Raw genomic sequence first — 25,627 nt, 5'->3', positions numbered from 1 at the left:
ATTATATCCCTATATCACCCTCCCTAGGCCTCACATCTTCTCCATTTTTAACTTAATGAGCATGTCCGTTAATATAGGATATTTTGGTCGCTATTGGTTTTCTTGTCTAACCTGCTTAACGGTTAATATGCATGCTGTTACACTAGGCAAAACAGTACCAGTATTAGCATTTTCAGCCACACTAAACGACCAGTTGAGAGGCAACCATAATGTTTAGATATGACCTTTCGTAATTGTGAAATACTGACCAGGGGAGGTGTGTCAGTTGGCCCCACTCGATGATCAAGGTCTTTCTCTAGACCATTGAAACGAATAACGGAATTGACTGTCACTTTTCTAATGCTCCAGCAGCTAAAAATATGAAGCGTATTCAGCGAAATCATGGCTTGGACTTTGTAACTTATGAGCCACATCCAACACGGTAACTATTAGGCCACATCTGGCGTTAAAATCAAATGAACACAATCTATAAATTATCTTCTGCGTTAAGCTACTTTTATATAAAGGGATAAATATCAGATTACCTAATTTTTTTTTATCAATGAATCTTGGCGGGCTCAATGATGTAGTAGTGAAAAATTACAAAAATATAAGTTCCCTCTGTTGGATACTTTACACAAATGATGGAAAGTTTAGTCGACTGTCACACGACAAAAGACTTGCTAATGTGGTTGGTAGCGCCAAAGGCGCTTGATGAAACATTGAAATGTGATAACGTTAGTCTGTTCTCACTTCAGGGAACTTCGGAGTTTAACTGGATTGTTGATGCTTTAGGGCTTTGAAGTTCATCTAGTACACTGAACGTTCTATCAAATCCACGTTCTCGATGAAATTACATTAACTTATTCTTGGCTTCAGCTTGACTCAGTGATGACACAATCTCTATGTAAAGATCTCCCACCAGTGAGTGATTATGTTAATTCAACGAAATAAGTTGCTTAAATAGAAGCATCAAACATCTCATTTGTAGCAAATTGTGCATTCACTGTTTAGGCTTAAAAATTCTTTCACCACAGGCTGTTCAGTGGTACAAACAAAATATCAAATTTCATACTAAATTAGATACTCAGTGTTTAGGTTTAGCTATTTTTTCACTACAGGCCTTTCAATAGTAAGAAGAAAACATTTAAATTGGTAATAAATTAGAAACTCAGTGTTTACGCTTATCCATTTTTCTACCACAGCCTGTTCAATAGTAAGTACAAAACTCCTAATCTAATAATACTTGTATTTTATCATAGTTTTCATTTCTTGAATGTGAAATCTTTATATATTTTCCACAACCTCAGAATAAGTTAACTATATGTATAGATAACCATGTCGCAGTCCCTTATCCATTTCTTTGATTTATTAAAAAAAACAGCATATAATGGAAAAAAAATATTGTAATGTTTTCATCACACAAAGACTATAACAATTGTTATTTATGCGTATACTTCAAAACGAACTGAATATGAAAAACTTATTAATGTCACGTATTTTGTTAAGACGTGACGAGTATTTTGTAGCAGATATGACTTTTTCACTTTAATTCAGTCTAACAAATAGATAACTAGAAGTAATTTGATTTGTTTTAAATTTTGTGCAAAGCTACTCGAGGGCTATCTGCGCTAGCCGTCCGTAATTTAGCAGTGTAAGACTAGAGGGAAAACAGCTAGTCATCACCACCTATCGCCAACTCTCGTGCCACTCTTTTACCAAGGAATAGTGAGATTGACCGTGACATTATAACGTCACCACAGCTTAAAGGGCGAGCATGTTTGGTGTGACGGGGATTGATCCCGCGACCCTCAGATTACGAGTCGAGTGTAAGTACAACTAATAATAGTCAACAATAAAAAGAAACGGTTGTAGATAGAACTGATAATATTCATAAATAGAAAAGAAAAGGTTTGTTCAAACTGGCAACTAACAATTTAGGTACAATTAATAATATTCAACAATAAAAAAGAAACGGTCTGTTCAAACTAACGACTGATAATATTCAATATAATTATACCACTATAGGAGGTTGAATTGTATTTCTTTGTTTTGATTTCCCAAGTAATATTGACAAGCTGTCGATTCAGTGAAACTAGTCTACTGAGAGGGAGAGGCGAAGTAAAAAAGTAGATTGAGCCTTATTCACCTGTCCTTTTTTTTTCCACTGCTAGCGCATCGTTTGCGTTGGACAGAGGTGTATAAAAAATCCATCATTACAATATTAGGTTTTAGTCTGTCTTGAAAATGCGCGCGCACTTTATTTTCTAAATGCACATGCACGCGCACTTGATGGACATAAGTAGGTATTTGTACAACAGTATATTAAGATCATACCAAAGTTTTTGTGAAGGTAAAACATTCGGGTGTAGAATAACATTTTTAATTTGCTTAATGATAGTGTTAAGTTTAACCCTAACTAAACTAAAACAAAGAAATGGTCACAAGTTTCAGCGTGAACTTATCTCTTTATCGAATAGCGGCCGCACTTAATAAGGCTTAATGTTAAGCCTAAAACAACTGAACGTATAACTTTGATTTAGGAGTCTACGGTTAGAATTATTTTGTATTATTCCAGAAATGTTTAATATATTACTAGCAGATACCTGAAAAGCAGGTATAAAATTATTATTCTAATTGTAATAGCACTTCTTTATTCTGCATATAGTTTTTTTAATAACCCATCTCCATATATTGTTAATCTCAAAGTGGGTAACAGATCTATATTAACAAAAAACGGTCACAAGTGTCAGCGTGAATTTATCTTTTTCTCGAATACCGACTGTATTTAATAAGGCTTAACTAACGTTAGGCCTATTTTGTTTCGAAATTTCACACAAAAACCACAGAAGAAGTATCTGCGCATAACAGTCCCTAATTGCGAGTTGATGGACTACTGAAATAGTAACTGATCGACAGTACACATCTTTGAGTCTTGGAATACTTTTATCTGTGGATAAAAGCTACTCGAGGGCTATCTGTGCTAGCCGTCCCTAATTTAGCAGTGTAAGACTAGAGGGAAGGCAGCTAGTCATCATCACCCACTGCCAACTCTTGGACTACTCTTTAACTAACGAATAGTGGGATTAACCGTCACATTATAACGCCCCCACAGCTGAAAGGGCGAGCATGTTTGGCGCGACGGGGATGCGAACCCGCGACCCTCAGATTACGAGTCGAACGCCTTAACACGCTTGGCCATGCTGGGCCATCTTATGATGTAAAAAGATTAAAAATAACACACACCAAAAATTCCGTCCACTTGCCACAGTTTAGATAGAGTTTGGGAAACAAATTTCTCGAATTTTAGTTTTTCTTTCCAATTATGTTTTGATAAAATAATATTCAAGTTTGAACTTTTACGAAGGTAATTTTTTTTTCACAATAACTTGACTTAGTTTATTTTTTCTATTGGTTTACTTATGCATAGAATATCGAGATGAAAAACAATATATACATGTATACTGTAGATGTCGTATTCTGACCGCGTGCTAACGTTTTACCTATAAATCAGCTTAGCTTTGTATTTTCATACCTCCCCGCAGTCTCACTACAATGAGTTTTTAAGATAACTACTTATTTTGGGGTTAATGAGGAATAGTCAGGTTTGATTACCGAAGAAGATCGAAACGTTGTTCGCTCCTCTACATAAAAAAATTTCTCAACCCAAACCAGCCGTTTTTACATATATATTTTTCATTACAAATGGTGTGTGTTTGTGTGTTTTTCATATAGCAAAGCCACAAAGGGCTATCTGCTCAGCCCACCGGGGGGAATATTACAAATGGGATTTATACGATTAATCTTACTTACTACTGAGAACTAACTAAAGATTTATACGATTAATCTTACTTACTACTGAGAACTAACTAAAGATTTATACGATTAATCTTACTTACTACTGAGAACTAACTAAAGATTTATACGATTAATCTTACTTACTACTGAGAACTAACTAAAGATTTAGACAATTAGTCTCACTTATTATTGAGAACTAACTAAAGATTTAGACAATTAGTCTTACTTATTATTGAGAACAAACTAAAGATTTAGACAATTAGCCTTACTTATTATTGAGAACTAACTGAAGATTTAGACAATTAGTCTTACTTATTACTGAGAACGACATAAAGGTTTAGACAACTAGTCTTATTACTGACAACCAACTAAAGATTAATACAATTAGTCTTACTTATTACTGAGAACCAACTAGAGATTTATACAATTAGTCTTATTACTGAGAACCAACTAAAGATTTAGACACTTCGTCATACTTCGTACTGAGAACAAATTAAAGATTTAAACAATTAGTATTACTTATTACTGAGAACCAACTGAATATTTAGACAATTACTCTTACTTATTACTTACAGTCAACTAAAGATTTAGAGAATTAGGCTTGCTTCGTCAAGCAAGGCTAAGCTGTGCTATAAATTTTACCATAATAAGGCTTATCTGTGATACAGATACTATTTTAACAAGGCTTAGATGTGTTACAAATCGTAACATGGTAATACCACACTGCTTTAAAGATTGTAGTTCAGTGAGGCTGATCCATGTTACATATTTCGCTCTTAAAAAGGCTTAGCTGTGTTACAGATCGTAATCTTGTATAATCGGGCTGTATTATTGTAAAGCTGTGATTTCGGAGAACAAGGTGGTTAGTTCGACCCTAAAATGTTTGTTTCTCCATCTTTTAGAGTTTAAATAAAAGCACGTTACATAACTGCACGTGTCGAATATACAAGCTGCAATAAGAGGTATAATTACAAATAGTTTAATTATACGAGGCTTAAGTTGGTGTCGCAAACATACGTCCACCGCTTTTGAAACATTAATAATATTGATGAGATACGTAAAGTATCGCGTGCTGTGACGTAAGTTTAAGTTTATCGATCATCGGGCGAAAATAATAGAAGACTTAAGACAGTTTTATTTTTGAAAATCCATTTCAGACTGGATAGTTTGCGATATAGCATCAGTAATACGAATGAATAGACATTTGTATACTTACTGTCCAAAATAACTAGAAATATTCCAATAGAATTGAGTATGGTATTTAAACTTAAACTATAATTGTTTTCCGGCTGTCAGCAGTGTTTGTAACGTTTAGGTTTTACACTTCATCCTGCTTAGAAACTTTCCACCAAAATTGATTTTCTTGAATATGTACTTCACTCAATCGGTAACATTTTGCTATGAAATATTTGAGCTCGTAAATAATCAATAGCCATCAGCGCCTTGATTAGTGTTTATTTCACTTTATTTCTTCTCAATTAAAAACTCGGAAAAATATCTTAAAAAATTCGGTTTGCTTCTTATAACTTTCATTAACGAATATCTTCAATAAACAGGTGATTAACACGTATAATTAAGAGTTGTTGTTGTTTTGAATTAAGTACAAAGCTACACAATGGGCTATCTGTGCTCTGCCCGCCACGAGTATCGAAACCCGGTTTTTAGCGTTGTAAGTCCGCAGACATCGGGTTGAGCCATTGGGGGGGCGTACAATTATCAAGGAATCATTATCAGTGTTGAGGTTTATCAGAAAAGGTATAATTCTGTTATTACAGTTATACTTGGATGCTGTGGAGACAGTAAAATTTGAGTGAGTTTAAAAGAAGGATTGATAGATATGTTTATGATAAAAGCTGGCTTTCATGTGTTTTTTTAATTTATTTAATGTTTTCAGTTTGGCTTAAAGGACAGGATAGCCGAGATAGAGTTAATAAGACTCTTGTTGTCCATAAACATAATGTTATGTTATCATGAGGCATTCGTAGTTGGAATACTGCACTTTTAAATACTACTTTCTTTATCTTGTCTCTTTTCAACAATTATAAGAGTATATAATAAAAGTGTTCCAACGACGCTTGTCGCTCATTCCAGAGCTCATCAGATCGGGTGGGGTACAACAAGATTTTTTTTTTATTTTTAAGGCAACGTACATAACGTAGAATTAAACGCATAGCTCCAAACAAATTACTTGTTGGATATGTTATCAACAATGAATATTTAACTGTAAAACATTGCGTGATTTTAGATTTATCTTGTGCATTTCATTTCAACTAGTGGCGCATTTCTTTAATTTGTTATGTTTTTATTTTTACAAGGAAGAAACGTTTCATATCAATCAAATTAAAATTATTTAGAAAAGTAAATTGTTAGGGCATTTACGTTCTGAATACTTTGCGTGCAAAATCTAAACTGTAATCTTCAAGTGTGGCATTCAACATATATTCCAAATTTAATTTTAACAATTAAATGAGAAGCAGGAGAAACGCGCAGTTTCTTAATATATGATGTCTCTTGCTGGAAATTACGTAATAAAAGTGAAACAAAAATGTATTTTCATGAATACCCAATCACAAACGATTCTCATTAACAACATTCAATGTAGATTTTGCTTGTTCTGGTAACACACCATCTACGGTTTTACTATTTCAAAACTTTATACTTATAGACCACAAATGTATAAATATTTATCTGTTTCATAACATTATATAACGCTTATGTTTCTTATTATATCTCACTAGATCTTTTTATTAATTGTCGTAATTACAGCCTTTATTTACTTAGGCCTTTTTTTTCTTTTATTTCATCCTGATTTTGAAATATTGATTTTAACTTTCTCTCTTGCTGTCAGCCACGTGACTAGAATGAATGTTCATTTCATAATAGCAAAACATCGCCAGGAAACCAATGACATTCCCAAACTCATTAATAATTTAGCAATATAACCATAATTCTGAGAATGCTTATTTTTTTCTGCATGAAGAGAACAAACAATCAGAGTTTCATACAACATAAAATATGATAACATTTATTATACATACAATGATAAAGATGCTTTATTGTAACCCTTATAAAATTTTCACATTTTTTCACCAAATAAATATTAATTGATTAAAGTACCATTATTTCACCATATTAAAATTATGGGATTTTATGTGATATGTTAGGAATGTTAATAGTTTGTGGCAAATAAACAAAAGTTTAGAATTTCATACTGAAGAAATGAAAGCAATTGAACAGTTGAGGAAAACAAACTTAGAAATTCCAAAAGGTCACCACCTCCGCACTTATGTAATTAGGCCTAAATTTGAAGCAAAATAATAATAATATATATACACACATTTTAACCTTCATTAGGCTTAGGAGTATATTAACCATACACCGAAAAACGAAAAAAGTATAATAACACTTTCCTGGTCTTCCTTTTTCGTCTGGTTCTTCTCACTGCCAGTAACACTTATACACATATTCCACCCCCATATATGGTCAAAGCACACAAGTTAATGGAATGTTCCTAACGACGGGAATTCTTTGTGATTAATTATTCAACTGAGATCTTACTTATGTCTTCGTCTTTCCAGCTCTCTATAGTCATACGTACATGCACGTGCTTTTATTTCTTGTTAGCGAATTTCCAAAACGTTTTCCCCAGGATAAACAGGAGAACCACTGTTGCTGTAGAATCATCGCTGTTGATCGTGCACGCGGAGCTAACTGTACAAATATATTCAATGGAAAAAAGAAACAGTTATTACAAACTTTGACGAATGGACATGTACAAAAATAAACCAGTCAAGAAAGATCGAATAAATACGAAGGTATAATCTGATAAGAATTGGAAATGTCCACATTTGTGTGGACACTGTCGTAATGCGCAAGTTCTAGACATTGGGTATAATAAATAAAAATCTTAATATTATCTTTGTTTGTTGCACTTCGCACTCAATAATATCTCTGTTAGCTGTCCCTAAATTAAAGATTATAGAATAGATGGAAGGCAGCTAGTCAACATCACTCACCGCCAACAGTTGGGCTACTCTTTAATACGAATAATGAGTCTCATCATCACACTGTAATATCACTATGTCTGAAATGACGAACAAGTTCGGTGGGGGAATCGAACCCGTGATCTGTAAAGTGCCCTAGTCACCAGGACATGATTTGTGTGAATGCTCCTATATAATAGAAAACCATCTTACAGATAATGAAAAACATTGTTAGGTTAAGGGAGGAAGAAACAATCATGAAAACATAATGATCGAAATTAAAGAGCAATGATAAAGTTCATTATCGGTGCTTCATAGTTACAATGTGAAATATGAGTGGTTATACCGAAGTGATTATCATACTGCACCTTACCTGGTTATTGGTTACTTTAATCAGATAGATACGTCTATACTATCTAAAGAAACCAAGAATCTGTATTTATATACCAAAGGAAGACAAGTACACCTGATGAAAACACTAGGGATTCAAAGGAATTTTTTAAAGGTCGGCGGACTTACAAAGTTCGATTCTCCGCAGTGAAATTTAGGAAGATCGATAAATATTGAAAAATGAAACTGAGAAGAGACGTTGTTTTAATGAACTCTCTTGAAGTTATAGACTAAAAGGATGCAATTAGCTAAAACATCCACCGCCAACTGTTGAGCTGCTCTCATTTCACTGTACACCTGGCTCAATGTGTCCAGAGTGTTTTTGCGGCTTTTTAAGAGATGCGAGTCACATATCCTCAGACTTCAAAGTATGGGCACATTAATTACTAGGCCACGTCTGGGTAATTACGTTGCGAAATGGTTTTAGATTATCGCGGTTACATTATTGGCTAAGTTTCACAAAAAGTTAACCCACCTTGAATGGTCATCATCTTCTCAGCAGAAACCGTTTGGAAAGAAGGGGCGTCAGCAGAAACTTCACAACGAAATATTCCTTCTGTAGAAGGAGTCACTTTGGTGAGGACCACGACGTCCTTGTTGGACCTCTTTATCTACAACGATATGTTTAATGTCAATAGTAGGAAAAATCTCTTTTAGTTAGGACTACGATGTCCTTGTTGGACCCCTTTATCTACAACGATATGTTTAATGTTAGTAGTAGGAAAAATCTCTTTCAGTTAGGACTACGATGTCCTTGTTGGACCTCTCTATCTACAACGATATGTTTAATGTCAGTAGTAGGAAAAATCTCTTTTAGTTAGGACTACGATGTCCTTGTTGGACTGTTCGATCTGTAAATATATTTTTAGTTAGGACCACAATGTCCTTGTTGGACCGGTTAATCTGCTAGAATATGCATTAAGAGTACCGAATATATTTCTCGGTAAGACCAATATAAACTTCTTGGAATGACTGACTCTAAGGATAGGTTTAGTATCACCAGTAGAGAGAAAAACCTCTGTGATTAAGTTTGTTCTTTCGTTTTTCACCCTATTTATTTTGTGCAAATTAGTTTAGTATTATTATCAGTGAAGATAAAAAAAAATATTTTGGTCAGGATAACATTCTTTGATCTACTCGATCAGGCAGAAGTAGAACATTTCTTAGACTTGCTTTATCAAGAGAAATTAATGTCCTTTTTAGGCTTGCTTTATCTGGATAAATGTTCTTTGTGGTCCTGGTCGATCTGAAAGAACTAGGATGCTTCTGATTGGTCGGTAAGTTAATTATTCACACATATTTTTAAGTAAATTTGAAACCAATCATTACCATACGTTTACCATTTAATTATTACACTATAATAACAAAGTGCAATCTTTAAAACTGACCAACTTGCTGCTCTTACACATTTTACTCCATCTAAACTTTCAATATAAACGGCCCTTTATGGCACACATAGGTTGAACCGTTAGTTAGAGAGGATATCCAGCAAATATCATTCCCCACACGTTAATCGTTTAACCGAAAAACAAGCTTGGTTGACTGTTGCAATTATAACGCCTTCATAGCTTAAAATGCAGAACGTATTGGACTTTATAATCTGCAGCCCAGGCGTTCAAACCATTATGTACGCTTAATTTTAGTTTCACACCATCGCCAATAAAATTGAAATTTAAAGTCTGCCTTGAAATGTACAAATACTCCCAAACTTTTCACACGTTTGTTTGATTTCGCCTAAAACAATAAGTGGGGTATCTGCGCCAGCTGTCTCTAATTTTGAAGTAGAAGACTGGAGAGAAGGTAGCTAGTTAACAACAACGACCGCTAAGTCTTGGGATATTCTAGTTAGACCGAACAGTATGTGTTGACGTCACCCTTATGACCCAGCCACGGTTCCGAAGTATAGAGAGCGATGCTAGTTTTGCGTTAAAGGGACGCGAACTTTAGAACTTTAGCTTCGTACAATAGTACGGCACGCTGTTAGTTCGTTTTCGTGCCAGTTTTACAGTCTTTGTTTGTTTTAGAATTTCGCGCATAGTTACACGAGGACTATTTTCACTAGCCGTCCTTAATTTAGCAGTGTAACACTAGAGGGAAGGCAGCTGGCCATCACCACACACCGCCAACTCCTGAGCTTTCCTTTTACCAACGAATGGTGGTATTGACCTTCACATTATAAAGCCACCATGGCGAAAGGGTGAGCGTGTTTGGTGTGACGGGGTTTCGAAACTGCGACCCTTAGATTACGAGTCGAGTACCTTAACCACCTAGCTGTGCCAGGCCTTGTGTGTTTGATAATTATTAACCAACGCCAGCATGAAAGAGCTAGCATGTTTACAACCAGAGAGAATATTTTAGGTATTTATGAACGTGAAGTTTCTGATATTTTCCTAGGAAACATGAATTACATATATTTGTTCATTGTTAAGAACAAAACTGCACAATGAGTTATTTGAGTTGTGTCCACTACAGGTATCGAACTCCAAATTGTAGTGTTATAAGTCCACAATCGTGCAAATGTGTTAACGGTAGAAGGTGTTGTTTATGTTTATTTGTAATTATGCACAAAGCTGAGCAAGGGACTATCTGTGCACTGCACAACACGGGTATCGTAACCCGGCACATATCGCTGTACCATTGAGAGGGTGTTATTATTTATGAAGTGGACGAATAATCATTTTGATTTTCTTAAACTTACAGGTTATAAAAACTTTGTGATAATGTTAGTTTAATATTTTATGTGTTTTAAAATTGGATATATGTGTTGTTTTTTAGCGAAAAAAACCAAACAATGGGCAAATATCTACGATATGTCCACTAAGAGAATCAAATTCCGGATTTTAGCGTTGTAAGTCCGTAAACTTGCCACTGAACCATTCTGGGGTGCATCTAAGTAGGAAGCTTGGTAGTTTGCTTTTCTGTCTGTAATACCATAATATTACTGTAGTAATATATTTTAATCTTAGCTTTTACCAAATAAGACCGGTACGTAAACTGTGTTAAGCCTACTCGGTAACGAAGATAAACTAAAAACAGCAACATTTTGATTGTTTGACCGAATAATTTAGGTTCTAGTATAAAGCAGAAAACCCTGTTTAATTCCCGAGAACGTGCCAGTCGTCGTGATCTAGTGGTTATTATGCCTAGACTGTAGATTGAATTAAAGGTTCTATCCGTGATTACGCTAAATACATCCCACACTTCTGGTTATGAATGCGGGATGTTGAATGGTTGCCTCTCTTCAGAATTAGAATTCTTTATTTGAAAGCTAGAGAGCTCGGACTATCGTTTATAGTGATAACACGTTGTTTAATACACGAAGTTCTTTGCAGATAAAATGATATTTCCGATATTAAACTATGTTTATGTTTCGGGTATTTATCAGAAACTAGACACACGTTTTAGAACAAAGGATATCAGTTTAGAAATTCTAATCTTACTAGCCATACCCGAATACGTTTCATAATGCTATGTGAAATACGGCTAATATGTTAATTGAAGGTGAGTTAACTAACAGATCAATATTTATGGAAATGATATATGAGAAATAAGAGCTCCTAATTGCTTAGCGATAAGTTTGTGGGCTAATAACCTTAAAAATTGGGTTTCGATACCTCCGGTGAGAAAAGAACTAAAATTCCTTTGTGTAACCAAATAAATAAATGGGCCACGTGAGTCGTAAGATTGCACTGCATTGCACGTGACTGATTATAGCCTATCATGTTTTCTGTTTGCAGGAGAAATGCACAAAATGCTTTAAGACTTTTTTCCTGAGAAATTATTAGTGGACAGAACCTCTGGTACTAAGCTGTTCTTTATTCAAAAGTTCTGTCATCGAATTACTTTTGATACAAGTTTTTCTAAATTCAAACTTACCTTTCTCGAAACACTGGCACAACAATATTTTTTATCAGTACAACAGTCTGTATATATATCTCTCTATTTGACGTTAAATAGCGTTCTTTTCGCTATGTGCTTTGGAATATTGTTAACAGTCGTACAAATAGCCTCTCATGAAAATTCAGGTCTTTCATAACAAATCAAAGATTTGTAGAGTGATGTAATTTGTTTGTTTGTTTCCAATCTTTACTAACACTAAAATGACAGAAAAAAATCGTGAATGTCATGGTTATAATACATATAAAACAAAACTAGATTAGAGAGGAAGGCGAAAGTCACTGACTCTGATTCTCGGGCAGTTTTTGTGTCACCATATAGTGTGCTACTTTTATAGTACACACACGGCTACAAAGTGTGGAACATAGTGTTGCGCAACGTGCCTCGAACCACCAATCAAAGAATTCTCAGTCTATACATACTGATAGTTATATCACGATTGGCTAAAATAATGACTATAATAAGTGATTAGGCTCCAAATTGCCGAAGGAGGTTTTGCAAAACCGGTCTCGAACCATGAATTCTCGAATTCACAGTTTAGTCACTATGCCGCTAGCGGATGAGAAAAACAACCTACACAACCATGACTGTGTAATCATTAAATATATGCATCATTTCAAAGTCTCCAACAATGTTATGATTATAAAAAGCACTTTGAATTTAGATATGGTCTTAGGATAAAAAACAATTCAGTATTCACGACTATTATTTCTGTGATGAGCATCTAGTAACGAGCTACTTGAAGAAAAACACAAGAAAAAATGACGTTTCTGCTACGAACTTCTTTCACTTGGATTTATTAACTGTTAATAATGGAAAAACAAAACTCGACTATGCTTAAATCCAATAAACACAGAAAAACCTCCAACTAAAATGTCTCCCACTGGCACATCTGAGGACTCACACCGCTAGAAACCAGTTTTCGATACCCGTGGTGAGCAGAGCACATATTGCCCTTGGTGTAGCTTTGTGCTTCATTCTAATCAATCAATTAAAATATTTCGACCAATGGAAGTTCAGTATTTCATGATTTCATTGCCCAGTTGAATCTCATTCGCCATATTTAATTTTGAGAGTGAACATTTTACCATCCGGATTGAAACTCTGTTCGATTTTCGTCAGTCAGAAGATGGTAAAATTGTCCCTCCAAATCCTCGTTATTGATGAGAAAAATTCTTACTTAAGGAACTCAAAAGATAATAAAAATTTTGATCGATAACTGTGTCATGACACGTGGCGTGACGTAATATGTTAATTAACAGTCCAGACTGTCGTTTGACGATAATATAATTTTTGGCATCATTAAGCACATCTTCAGAGCCATGACAAATTAATACTACTTCTAGGACTCGTTTAGAGATCACTAACAAGATATGGAGCAGTTTAAAAAAAAACTGAAATGTTGTAAAAATGCAGAATACTTGTCTTAATGGTCCGGTAAACAACTAGACACTTACATTCAACTTCCTCATTATAAAAGTTCAAGTTTAAATATTTATTATTGAAAATATATAATGGTTAATTATTTTTTCAAAAGTTACTGTGTTAGATTTATACAAACGTTTGAAAGACAGTTCTTAAAATTTAATTAATCAACAACATAATAAATGTCGTAAAAGACTCCACGCGATATTTGTCTGAAATGATTTTTGGATTTTTTTGACCAAAGCTACATAAAGTCTACTTCCTAAAAACCGGATTTCAATACCTGAAGTGAACACAGATCGCACATTGTATAGTTTAATACTTAACTACTAACAAATAAACAAAATTTATTATTAAAATTCGGTTCTCAAGTTAAAGCAAATATTTACTTCGTATTTAGAAATAACAACATAATAATCTACAACACTTTATTTTATATTTGCAAGTAGCAGAATAATAGTGTCCGATGTTTTATTTTGTGTTTATAGTAGAATTGTAATATATATTTATTAGAATGACGTTTTCGAACAGTTGTTTTTGCTTCCAAGTTCTACAAATATACCACGAAATAGCGGCCACTAATATACAGATAATAAAGGAAAATATTTTTTGTCATTAGCTTACGTGATGGTTATTGGTCTGTTGATGATCTAGAAGATAAATATTGTCATTGTATCATTGGTTTACGTAATGGTTATCCCACCAACCAAGGCTATTTATAATAGTATAAAACAACTTGAAGAAGTTAAAGTCACAAACTTAAATAAAAATTGTTTCATGTTTATGAAGAAAGGTTATTTCTAAAAGTAATTTATGTTAAGGTTGTTTTCGTTTTTTTATTTTTATTTTTATAGAGGTTGTTTGATGATGTGACGATAAATATGAATAATAATGGCGGCCAGAACAAGGAAGTATCATTGGGTTACTTAATAGCTAATAGTATTCGATTCTCGTGCAGTGGCTTCACTAAGCCAATTGTTACCATTTCTGAAAGCTTTCCGACTAGTAACTGTTGTTACTATTTTGATAATTACCACTAGATGTCAGTAGTGTTAGACTAAGGTAGTGGAAACTTGAGAATAGCAGGTGACAGATGAACCATGGAAAGACTTCATCTTACTTAAGGAACTCAAAAGATAATAAAAATTTTGATCGATAACTGTGTCATGACACGTGGCGTGACGTAATATGGGGCCGGGTGGGGCATAGTCATCTAGTGGGGCTGATTGTACTTTCTCACCATTCATTAAAGTAGCCAAAGAATCGACGGAGAGTGGTATTGATTAGCTACCTTCCCTGTACTCCATCAGTTTTAAATTAGAAACGGTTAGCACAGGTATCATTCATGCAGCTTTTCACAAATAAACAAACCGTAACACTACCACAGTCGTCTCCAAGATGTGTTTGACACGTAATGTGTACCAGAAGAAAAGCTAGCAAATCGTTAAAAAATATTTAGTTTTGTTGTTAACCACTTTTAAAATATTAAAACAACGACATCACAAGTTTATTCTAGTCCAAACCCAAGTAGTAACTGATAATACGAATGGATTCTAGACAACTAATCTCCCTATAGTTTCTTGCCGGCCTGATGACTCCTGATATTGTGTGAAAGCCTTTATCTGCCCTAGATGTGGCAGGTATAATATGGTTGGGATATTTATAACATACTTTTATAATTTCGTTCATAGTTTACAGTCACTGTACATCATTTGCGTATGTTAATTAATTTGAAACATGGTTTAAAGTATGCATTTAAAAATAAAACCTAGATGTATTCTTCTACCCCTTTTGATGGGTAGCAGATTGTTGATGTTTTAAAGCACTTAAGCAGCATATAAATCCAATATTCCTCAAAACAGTGAAAATTTCATCCACATTCCTTCACTATTAAGAGGGTTTGAATGATGTTGGGGAATTTTTCCAATCATTGTTTTTCATGATTGTACGATAAATGGTTAGTCAAAGAGGGCGCTAGTCTAGAACCCATGACAACTACTGTACTTTATTGTGATTTAATACTAAATTAGGTCTCGAAAAATGCAAAATATCGCGCAATTGAATCTTGTATGGCAAAAATACGATAAAATGTTACGTACTGTCTTTCCCACTTTTAAACTACTGACTTGAGGAAAGACAGCCTGTCAGTGACAAGAACTATCTGCCATCCATAAAGCAATCACCACCCGTGGTGTATGTTGATGTGTTTGTTTTATAGCAAAGCCACACTGGGCTTTCTGCTGTGTCCACCAAGGGGAATCGAACCCCAGATTTTAGCGTTACAAGTCTGTAGAGTTACCGCTGTCCCACCAGGGAATGACTTGAAGTGAGAGTAATATTTTATGGTATTGCAAAGACTCGAACTCGACTCGCCAGTTCTCCCAATGTATCTTGCCATTTCTTTACACCTAATGTTACAACATAATATACCCCAATGACATGACCCTACCGGTATAAGAGTTAAAGTCATCTCCACGTTTCGTCCAGATCAATGTAAAACAAATAATTCTTTGTAAGATTACGTCTGTTTGGATATAAAAAAAAAGCACGACCTGGATGGATCACCTAGGTTTAGCTAATTTAATTTTAGATTAGGCCTAATGGATTTTGTCACGAACTATGGAGAAACCTACAAAAGAAATGATATTTTGAGAAATATTAGCTATTCTCCTGTCCTTTCTTTGAAATGAGGTAACAAGAAGTGAAACCTGAAAATTGTTAAAAACAAAGCAAACTGTAGAGCAGAAATATATTAATCGAAGGTACATTTTTAAAGACCAGACAAATTAAACAACATTTTTTGATAGAAGACGGTAGTTCAAATAATTATAATTTATTTAAGGGAGGAATATCAAATCTCTCCTGATAAAAGAATATTAGCTGGTTTATAGGTAGAAGAAATCATTATACTTTACATTTCCTTTCATTTAATATCCATTTTTTATAATTATTAATATCTGGTTGTTTTAAGACGATATTATTATCATTGCAAACAAATGCACAAATATAAAGTAACGTATTACCTGCGAAAGCTATGATAAAATTGTCGGGATGAAAGTCTTCAATTTTTCTTTAAGGCTTAGCTCTTTAAAAAAACACAGCTGATTATGAATCTTAGCTGTTGTGTGGATTTGAGGTATTTATAGGATATAAGCGAAGCTGGACGGTTTTATTACCAGGTTTAGTCTGAGACTTCTGGAAGTGAAGATACGTTAATATAATTCTGTTTACATTGAGGCAATTTATTTTCGTAAAGAAAAGTTATATAACACAATCATGTTGAACTATATTTTCTTGCGGAAGATACGATCTAGAAAGAACACAACATTCAAGATGCATTCAAGAAGCGGGAAAAGTAGGAAAAATGATGCTTACGTCGACTTCAATGCCGTCTAGCGAGAAGACCTGTTTTACCGGATTGTCCATGGGTACGTACCGGAAAAACTCCATGTCGTCCCGGTACCACTTGACGGAGTAGAGGTTCTTACCGTCTAAATTATAATCGCATTGAAGTTCTAGCTCCTGTCCAGATTCCACTTCGTCCGGAAAATGTAACGAGACGACGTGAATCGCCGAGACTAAATAAAATATTTCACGATGCAAAGTATTTGAAACAAAGTTTGTTAGGTTACAAAATACAAAATAAATAAAATTTTAAATTTTAACAACAGATTGAGGTTGAGAAAGAATAAAGAAAGGTATACCGGAAAGAATAACCGAAAGAAATAACTACAACATTTTATATTCACAGAAAACTTTTTAAAGCAAAGTTTGGTTAATGTATGTAGAATTAATTTCCACAGGGAAATAAATACATGTTGGAAAGAAAGTCGCACGACCTTAGCATGACAAATTGTATTTGGAGTTGGAGAAAAAAACCAAAACAAAACAGTATGTAGCCATGAACAAAAGTAAAAAAATACACAGAAGAATCTAAGATACAAAGTAAAAAAATACACAGAAGAATCTAAGATACATTGTTAGTACTTGAAAGGAAGAGTTCTGGAAAGCAACTTGTAGATAACTAAAATTATTTTAATGTGAAAGGAATATAATACAAGCAAGGAAAGAAAACGCGGGTAATGAGAGAAAAATTACAAAAGAAAAACGAAACGAAACAAAACACAAGTATTTGAAAAATAATTAGACATGAGAGCACGAAAGAAAGAACAGAGAATTAGGGTAGAATTCTATGACCCTAAAAAATACTGGATACCAGGATAAAGTAGTGACTAAAGTACTGGGAACCAGGATAAAGTAGTGGCTAAAGTACTGGATACCAGGATGAAGTAGTGGCTAAAGTATTGGGTACCAGGATAAAGTAGTGGCTAAAGTACCGGGTACCAGGATAAAGTAGTGGCTAAGAACAATGGAAAGACAAAATAAAAGATTAGTCAAAAGACTCGGATAAATTAACATAAGAAGCCTAATTATTTATTTTAAAGAAAACTATAATTAATTAAAACAAAGAAGGAAATAAAATAGGGAAAAGAAACATTTGTACCAAAAATATACACTAGAAATTGAATGGAGACAAAGGGTTTTTTTGTGTAAAAAGTAAATGGATTAATGAAAATAAATGTATACAGAGAGAAAGATGAATAGATGCGAGAAACAGAAGTACTGAAATGATTTGGATGGAAAGACAAATATCTGCGCTCAAAAGATAGCGAATCCTCGCTATCAAATCAAACATGCTTGTTCTGCATGATAGCTGACTAGGCTAGCTATCTGGATGTAAGTCTCTTATTGGCACTCAACAATCATCAACCAGTCCTAAATTCGCTGGGAATAATTCCGAAAACAATGCAAAAACAACAAAAACGTACATATATGTATATCCCTTTGCCCCCTCTGATTAGCCCTTATATTTTTTAATGGTTGATTAAAGTTTCTTTGGAATTCTATAAGTTTCATATATTCCGATTCACTACTTTGTTTAGCCCTATAGTGATTACTTCATGATAGCTCTTGTTTAACTCACTGTTGGTGTTGGCTAACATCAACAGAAACCGTAACTTTAACCAGTCATTATAACGTCCTGTTTTTACCTCTGCTGTTGAAACATATCTTTTAGCGAAGTGTTAACCAACAATCAGACAAACATTTCCATTAAAACCACAGGAAAAAGACATAGAACTGGGATTAAGAACTGTTCTCGTTATTTGAGAGAAAATCTAAACAAAAATAAAAAAATATCCAACTCCAAATTCTTTATAGACTTCATATACAAGAAAAATCAGTTTGGTTTAACACTTCATGTGAGATGACACTTAAACATCATCACATATTGGTGAACCTTTTAAAGGTTGGTATTTTCTTTTATCTTAAGTTGTCATGACATTTTGCACAAAATAACTAAATAAACTGAAGAGGTGACAAGTTACTTTGTAATAATGGGAAGGATTTCTTCCTTTTCGTTCCTCGCTGGGACAGAGGTAAGTATACGGATTTACAGCTCTAAAATCAGAGGTTCTATTTCTCTCGATGGACATACCAAATAGCCCGATGTGGCTTTGCTAAACGAAAACACACACACTTCTATTACATCTGTAAAGTCCCTCTGTTGAAATGGATTCAGCTGTGGTTTCCTGACGCAAGTGTATTGGTAACATAAATCACACCCATATCATACTAGTACAACAGATTATAAGGTAATGTAGCATGAGACAGGTTACAGCTACATTGTCCACTTACTGGCATGGACACTGCTGCCTGCTCTATCACGATAACTAAACCAAATAAAAAAACAGATTTTCAAATACAATAAAGCCTACAAGAAACTTTGAAAGAACGAGAAATACAGAGAAATAACACAAGAAAAATAAAGTTTATTGTATTTTATATTTATATGGCGTATCTTTGTATTTCTCTACGACTGCAAATGACTCGTAATCTGAGGGTCGCTGGTTCGAATCCCGGTCGCACCAAACATGCTCGCCCTTTCAGCCGTGAGGGCGTTATAATGTGACGGTCAATCCCACTATTCGTTGGAAAAAGAGTAGCGCAAGAGTTGGCGGTGGGTGATGATGACAAGCTGCCTTTCCACTACAAAATTAGGGACAGCTAGCGCAAATAGGTCGCGTGTAGCTTTGCGCGAGATTCAAAAACAAACAAAGAAACGACTGCAAACTATGAGTGTATTAAATACATTTCTCACTTTTTTCAGAATACTGACGTGTTCTCTAAAACCCTTGAGAAATTCACACAAAACACCGATAGCTGGTTTCACTTTAACTGTAACCAGTAGAGATGAGTTAAGATAAGGTTGAATAATGTCTTAATGTGTTATGAGAAGGAAAACTGTAATCAGTGTAGATGAGTTAAGACAAGTTAAAGTTATGACTATCGCAGGTTAATTAAGGCAAGACAAGATGTGATCGTAATAGTTAAGACAAGACAATATTATAAGCATTGTAGGTTAGATAAGAAAGCGTAACACAGCTAAATTAGCTCATCCTTAGGGACAAGTTTTCATTGATATGGATAAATTGTTTGAGAAGTTTAACTCACAAACTTGTTATTGTCTGTAAATATTTTCATATGGATTTAAGTTCAAAAGTATTGGAACATTTACTATTAATATTGAGAATAAGGGTTAAGTTAGTTTGGCATTACAATTGTAAGATTGGGATAATATTGACTATTTGAACCAAATCATTTTAGGTAAACTTAGCTTAAAGTACGACAGGATAATTTAGGTTTAAATTGTTAAGTTCGATATAATCAGTTTAATTTCATCTGGACTAGTTTAGAAGACTGTTATTTGGATAAGAGGATTTGATTAATTTAGGTTAAAAATAATAGATTTTATTGACTTTGTAAGTGAATAGATTGATCAATGTTAAGCAAAAAAGTTGAACTGAATATATTGGCCACTGCAAAGTAAGAACGTTGAACTGAATATATTGGTCACTGCTAAGTAAGAAAGTTGAACTGAATATATTAGTCACTGCTAAGTAAGAAAGAGGAATTAAATAGATTAGTCATTGGTAAGTAAAAAAGTGGAGCTGAATAGATTAGTCAATGGTAAGTAAAAAAGTTGAACTGAATATATTGGTCACCGCTAAGTAAGAAAGTGGAACTGAATAAATTAGTCAATGGTAAGCAAGAAAGTGAAACTGAATAAATTAGTCAATGGTAAGTAAAAAAGTGGAACTGAATAGATTAGTCAATGGTAAGTAAGAAAGAGGAATTAAATAAATTAGTCAATGGTAAGTAAAAAGGTGGAGCTGAATAGATTAGTCAATGGCAAGCTGAATAGATTAGTAAAAGGTGGAGCTGAATAGATTAGTCAATGGTAAGTAAAAAGGTGGAGCTGAATAGATTAGTCAATGGTAAGTAAGAAAGTGGAACTGAATAGATTAGTCAATGGTAAGTAAGAAAGTTGAACTGAATATATTGGCCACTGCTAAGTAAGAAAGTGGAACTGAATATATTGGTCACTGCTAAGCAAAAAAATTGAACTGAATATATTGGTCACTGCTAAGTAAGAAAGAGGAATTAAATAGATTAGTCATTGGTAAGTAAAAAAGTGGAGCTGAATAGATTAGTCAATGGTAAGTAAAAAAGTGGAACTGAATAGATTAGTCAATGGTAAGTAAGAAAGTTGAACTGAATATATTAGTCAATGGTAAGTAAGAAAGTTGAACTGAATATATTGATCAATGGTAAGTAAGAAAGTGGAACTGAATAGATTAGTCAATGGTAAGTAAGAAAGTGGAACTGAATAGATTAGTCAATGGTAAGTAAGAAAGTGGAACTGAATAGATTGGTCACTGCTCAGGAAGAAAGTGGAACTGAATAGATTAGTCAATGGTAAGTAAAAAAGTTGAACTGAATAGATTGATCACTGCTAAGTAAGAAAGTGGAACTGAATAGATTAGTCAATGGTAAGTAAGAAAGTTGAACTGAATATATTGGCCACTGCTAAGTAAGAAAGTGGAACTGAATAGATTAGTCAATGGTAAGTAAGAAAGTGGAACTGAATATATTGATCACCGCTAAGTAAGAAAGTGGAACTGAATAAATTAGTCAATGGTAAGCAAGAAAGTGAAACTGAATAAATTAGTCAATGGTAAGTAAGAAAGTGGAACTGAATATATTGGTCACTGCTAAGTAAGAAAGTGGAGAAGAGTCAAACTGAATGAATTACTCAGAGTCAAGAAACAATATTTTCTACATACTTGTGATTAGTTGAACTAACTTATTTAGACTGTTTTCTTCTGTTGTTAACACGAACAGATTTATAATTATTCTATTAAATGCGAATTTACCACGTGTGTAACTGTCTTATTGACACTTAATAAATAATAATAATAAATAAAATTGTTAAAGTACAGGTTTCAATGAGTTCCATATCACTCATGTACTGGCACAGTTGTTTCATGTTGATCTCTCTAGACACATTGAATTGTTTTTAGTCTATGTACAAATCCATTATTCACTTTTTAAAAAGTGAAATTATATAATTATCAATAATTTAAGTGAATATTTCAAACTTACCAGACGCATAAAAAAGCACTGAAAAGACATAAATTGTTCCATACATGATTAATCTTCGTTAATGGTTAAAACATCAGCTATCCCATTAATTCCTTGGCTGTATCTTGAACCTTAACCGTTAACAACTAAGAATCAAACGCTCCGACTTTAGAGTTGCCTCTTTGATAAGGTAGAGCTACCAGCGCTATGAGCGGAGGGTTTGAGAACTTATTGAGAATGCGTGCTATTTGGCGGTAACTGCAAGTTCCCGCCTTCTTGGTGGCGTTACAAATCTATGAATATCATGGATTACGTACCGCATGATATAGGAAATTTTGTGACGACAACAGAATGACCAGGAAATTGTTCATTCCTTTTCTCTGGGGATAATTTTCGAGGAGAAAAAATGATATAAATACGATTTTATAAAGATACTCGATAAATGAATTATAAGTTTCTGTGTGCCACTCTTAGGGAGACGCTGAAGTGGATGCGATATCAAAATTTATAGAAAGTAAAAGAAATAAATCATGTTTTACATTCTTATATATACTTTAATCACGCAATTGAACAACAATCTGTGACTGTTTTGAGTCACACATAAACGACTGAATCGGTTATAATCTAAAGAAATATAAGGCAAAAGTTCACCATCTTTTTATATATTTATTTATTTGTCCTCTTATAACGCTCAGAATAAGGTTTCGATGTCAGTGACGAGGGTAGTACAGATAGCTTATTGTGTAGTTTTGGACTATTTTTTGTGTTTCAAAACAAAACTCCACACTGAGCTATCTGCGCTATGTATAACGCGTGTAACTGAACCACCCCTTTTATTTGACGAGTCCTCCACCAGGGGCATTTTTTTTTTTTTTTAACGTTTACGTACGTAACAGATATTAGAACTTATGGAGGTTCGAATTTATAACTCTTATAATAACTTCTATTATTATTAAAGAATGTGAATTAGGATAATGTATTTCAAAGATATATTAGTTTCAAAAAGAAAATAAATTAATTTATTTCCAAACAACAACAACAAAAAAGAATTACACTTTTGAACAAAGCAATATTACCTAAGTGAGGTGGGCGTAGCAGTAAATAAAGAAAATAGCGGGAGTAAAATTCAATAAATGGAATGGAATAATCTATCAGTACACCAAGTCACACACTATCACTGCACCACGTCACACATTATCAGTACACCACGTCACACACTATCAGTACACCACGTCACACTTCCTGAAAGCATCGAATATTTTAGGTTTTTTCTAGTGTTCTGTTTGCTTTAACAGTCACATACATGTATCGTTCAGCATTGATGTAGAAATTTTTAAAAGTCCACCAAAAAGCGATAGGTTTACTACTGATAACAAAATAACTTTAAATATCATATCATGTTTATATTTCTTAACACTTGTGTTAATAGATGTCTGCTTAAAATATCATTAGTAGACAGTGATAATAGACCTAATTGACAGACGAGCTGGTAGGCGTTTACTTAAAATATAATTAAAAACAGTAATAACGGACTTTATCAACAGACGTGTTGGTAGATGTCTACTTAAAATATCATTAGAAGACAGTGATAACAAATTAATTTAGTAAACTTATTTAAGTAGCTTTAGTAAACTTTAAGTGACCACGTTAGTAACAATATCTTGACATAGCTTTTTGAAGATTTTATATAATAAGTTCTCTTCATAAAATAGTTTAGTTGAGTAGTTTATCCAAACGTAAAGTTTTTGTTAACCGTTCTCTAAACATGCACTACATAGCCATGACTACCATTTAAATTCCGATACAATCAGACGCCTATCAGATTATTGTAACCGTGATTTGGCTATAAGAGAATCGCCGCAGGGTCCTGTGTCTAAGAACCAATGTCCGGTACAGTTTTAATAACGTATACCAAATGATAGTAATCGTGTTTTAATTTTGAGAATATCTCAATGAGATAATGACACTACCAATCGATGTCCCGTAGGTTCTGTGTAGCATCCATTAATTAAACTTATCATCTCTTCTTTCAAAGTGTGGAATATATATCTTGACTGAATAAAAATGACACGTTGTTTGTCTTTCATTAACCTGCTCTGATTAGTGCCTTTGTTGAGATGCTAACTAGGGCCTGTTATTTACACTTTTAACTAGAAATAACAAATTATTTTGTATTTGACGTAACGCAAAAATAACTTAAGGGATTGGAAATTTTATCGAGTTTGTTTCCTTTAGCGCGTGTCACAGTCATCCGAGCGAATTGATAAATTTAGCGGAAGTTGATGTATTGATTTCAAGAGGGATAAACGTACAGTTTGAAGATACCCACTTTTTTGTGGACTCAAAGAACTGGAACCGTAGCAGTGAGCAAACTATTTAAACCATTAAGCATAAAAATAAGTAAGAATTTAGTTTTGTTTTCTTTTTTAAAATGATATTTAAAATCATAAACATTGTCTACTTTCAAACTATGCCGTTAGAGGGTGTTAGTAAACCAAAATATTTAAAACAGAGATTGGAGTGCATTTGTGTTATTATTTCTCACGTACGTTAAAACTACTTAGAATTTTTAGAAAGAATGTACATCGATATATTGATTATTTATTTATCTGCACATTTACTGACACTCAAATATATGAATAAGGTGAAATGTTCTGAATATAGAAGTTTCTGACGTAGCTAATAGCCACATTATGGTTATCTAGATATTAAACACAGCAGTAGAAGTATATACCTCACAATAGAATGAAGCCCCAGTATTTGTTCTTAGCCCCCTGTGTACTTACAATTAGCAATCTCAGTTCACAGCGATAGAAAAGGTTCCGCTCATGTTTATATTAGGTCTACAGTCTTCTAACCTATAAAATTACTCTATACATTAGGTCCACAATTTTAGCACCAATGAAATTACTCTATATATTAGGTCTACAGTGTTTTTGCTGATGAAATTACTCTATATATTAGGTCTACACTCTTCTTACCAATGAAATTACACTATATATTGGATCTACAGTTTTTTCACCAATAAAATTACTCTATATATTAGGTCTACAGTCATAGTGCAGGAAGGGAAAGCTCTTCAATTAATTTTGTAAGCCTTTTTAGAAACAATTTACGCAGTTATTTTATCTTCTTTTTTTTAAAACTGCATGACACCACGGACAAAGTGTATAAGTGCTACAAATCTGTATTAGTGGTGGGTTGGGTTAACAGTTTATACAAAACTACACTTAGAATTCCCGAAGGTATTCTAATATAAAGGAAAGGAGTGAGAAATTAAAAATAAAAACCGATTACTTAGAGCAATGTCGATGTAAATAGTTTTAGAACACACAAACGTCTAGAAAACGATTGTAAATTAGAAATAAGATTAGGTATTACTCATAAAACTATCTTATGAAATTCAAATTACATAACCCTGTTTTATTTACAGCTTAGCGCTTGTTTTATTTTTATAGAATGTCGCATTAAAGGAGTTTTTTGCAACACAATGAGGTGTCTGTACATTATACACCGCTAGGGATCGAACCCTAGATTTTGGTATTGTAAGTCCGTAGTCTTACTGCTGACCCACCAAGGTACTGAAGGATGTCACTTGAAATATGGTGTGAGAAAAAAAATGATCATAAGGAACATTACGTAAACACTTGTTCCGCCATGCTTTAAACTTC

The 25,627-nt window shown here is 33.7% G+C and overlaps 1 protein-coding gene across 2 annotated transcripts; it reads right to left on the bottom strand.

The window, feature by feature from the left end:
• Positions 1–6,514: 6,514 nt before the first annotated feature.
• Positions 6,515–22,232, bottom strand: LOC143258234 (uncharacterized). Of its 2 annotated transcripts, XR_013032218.1 has the most exons (5): positions 21,978–22,232; positions 16,848–17,050; positions 8,626–8,761; positions 7,794–7,949; positions 6,515–7,488 (listed from the first exon to the last, which is right to left on the bottom strand). XR_013032218.1 is itself a non-coding variant. In XM_076517221.1 (4 exons), exons 1-4 carry the CDS (start codon positions 22,021–22,023, stop codon positions 7,388–7,390), a joined length of 486 nt encoding a protein of 161 aa, XP_076373336.1. In that variant the 5' UTR covers positions 22,024–22,232; the 3' UTR covers positions 6,525–7,387. The 2 variants fall into 2 exon arrangements, 1 of the variants encoding a protein (XP_076373336.1); XM_076517221.1 differs by lacking the exon at positions 7,794–7,949 and having other exon boundaries at positions 6,525–7,488.
• Positions 22,233–25,627: the final 3,395 nt, after the last annotated feature.

This window comes from Tachypleus tridentatus, chromosome 7, assembly GCF_004210375.1.
Source record: "Tachypleus tridentatus isolate NWPU-2018 chromosome 7, ASM421037v1, whole genome shotgun sequence".
Classification (NCBI taxonomy): domain Eukaryota; kingdom Metazoa; phylum Arthropoda; class Merostomata; order Xiphosura; family Limulidae; genus Tachypleus; species Tachypleus tridentatus.
Note: the sequence above shows the minus strand (reverse complement) of the source record. Positions and strands in the feature narration are given on the sequence as shown.

Coding starts and splice junctions, on each gene's coding strand:
- LOC143258234 (XM_076517221.1), bottom strand. CDS start 22,023: ATGTATGGAACAATTTATGTCTTTTCAGTGCTTTTTTATGCGTCTG. Junction 17,051..21,977: donor AGTGCTTTTTTATGCGTCTG/GTAAGTTTGAAA, acceptor TATTTTATTTAG/TCTCGGCGATTCACGTCGTC. Junction 7,489..8,625: donor GAAGATGATGACCATTCAAG/GTGGGTTAACTT, acceptor ATATTTGTACAG/TTAGCTCCGCGTGCACGATC.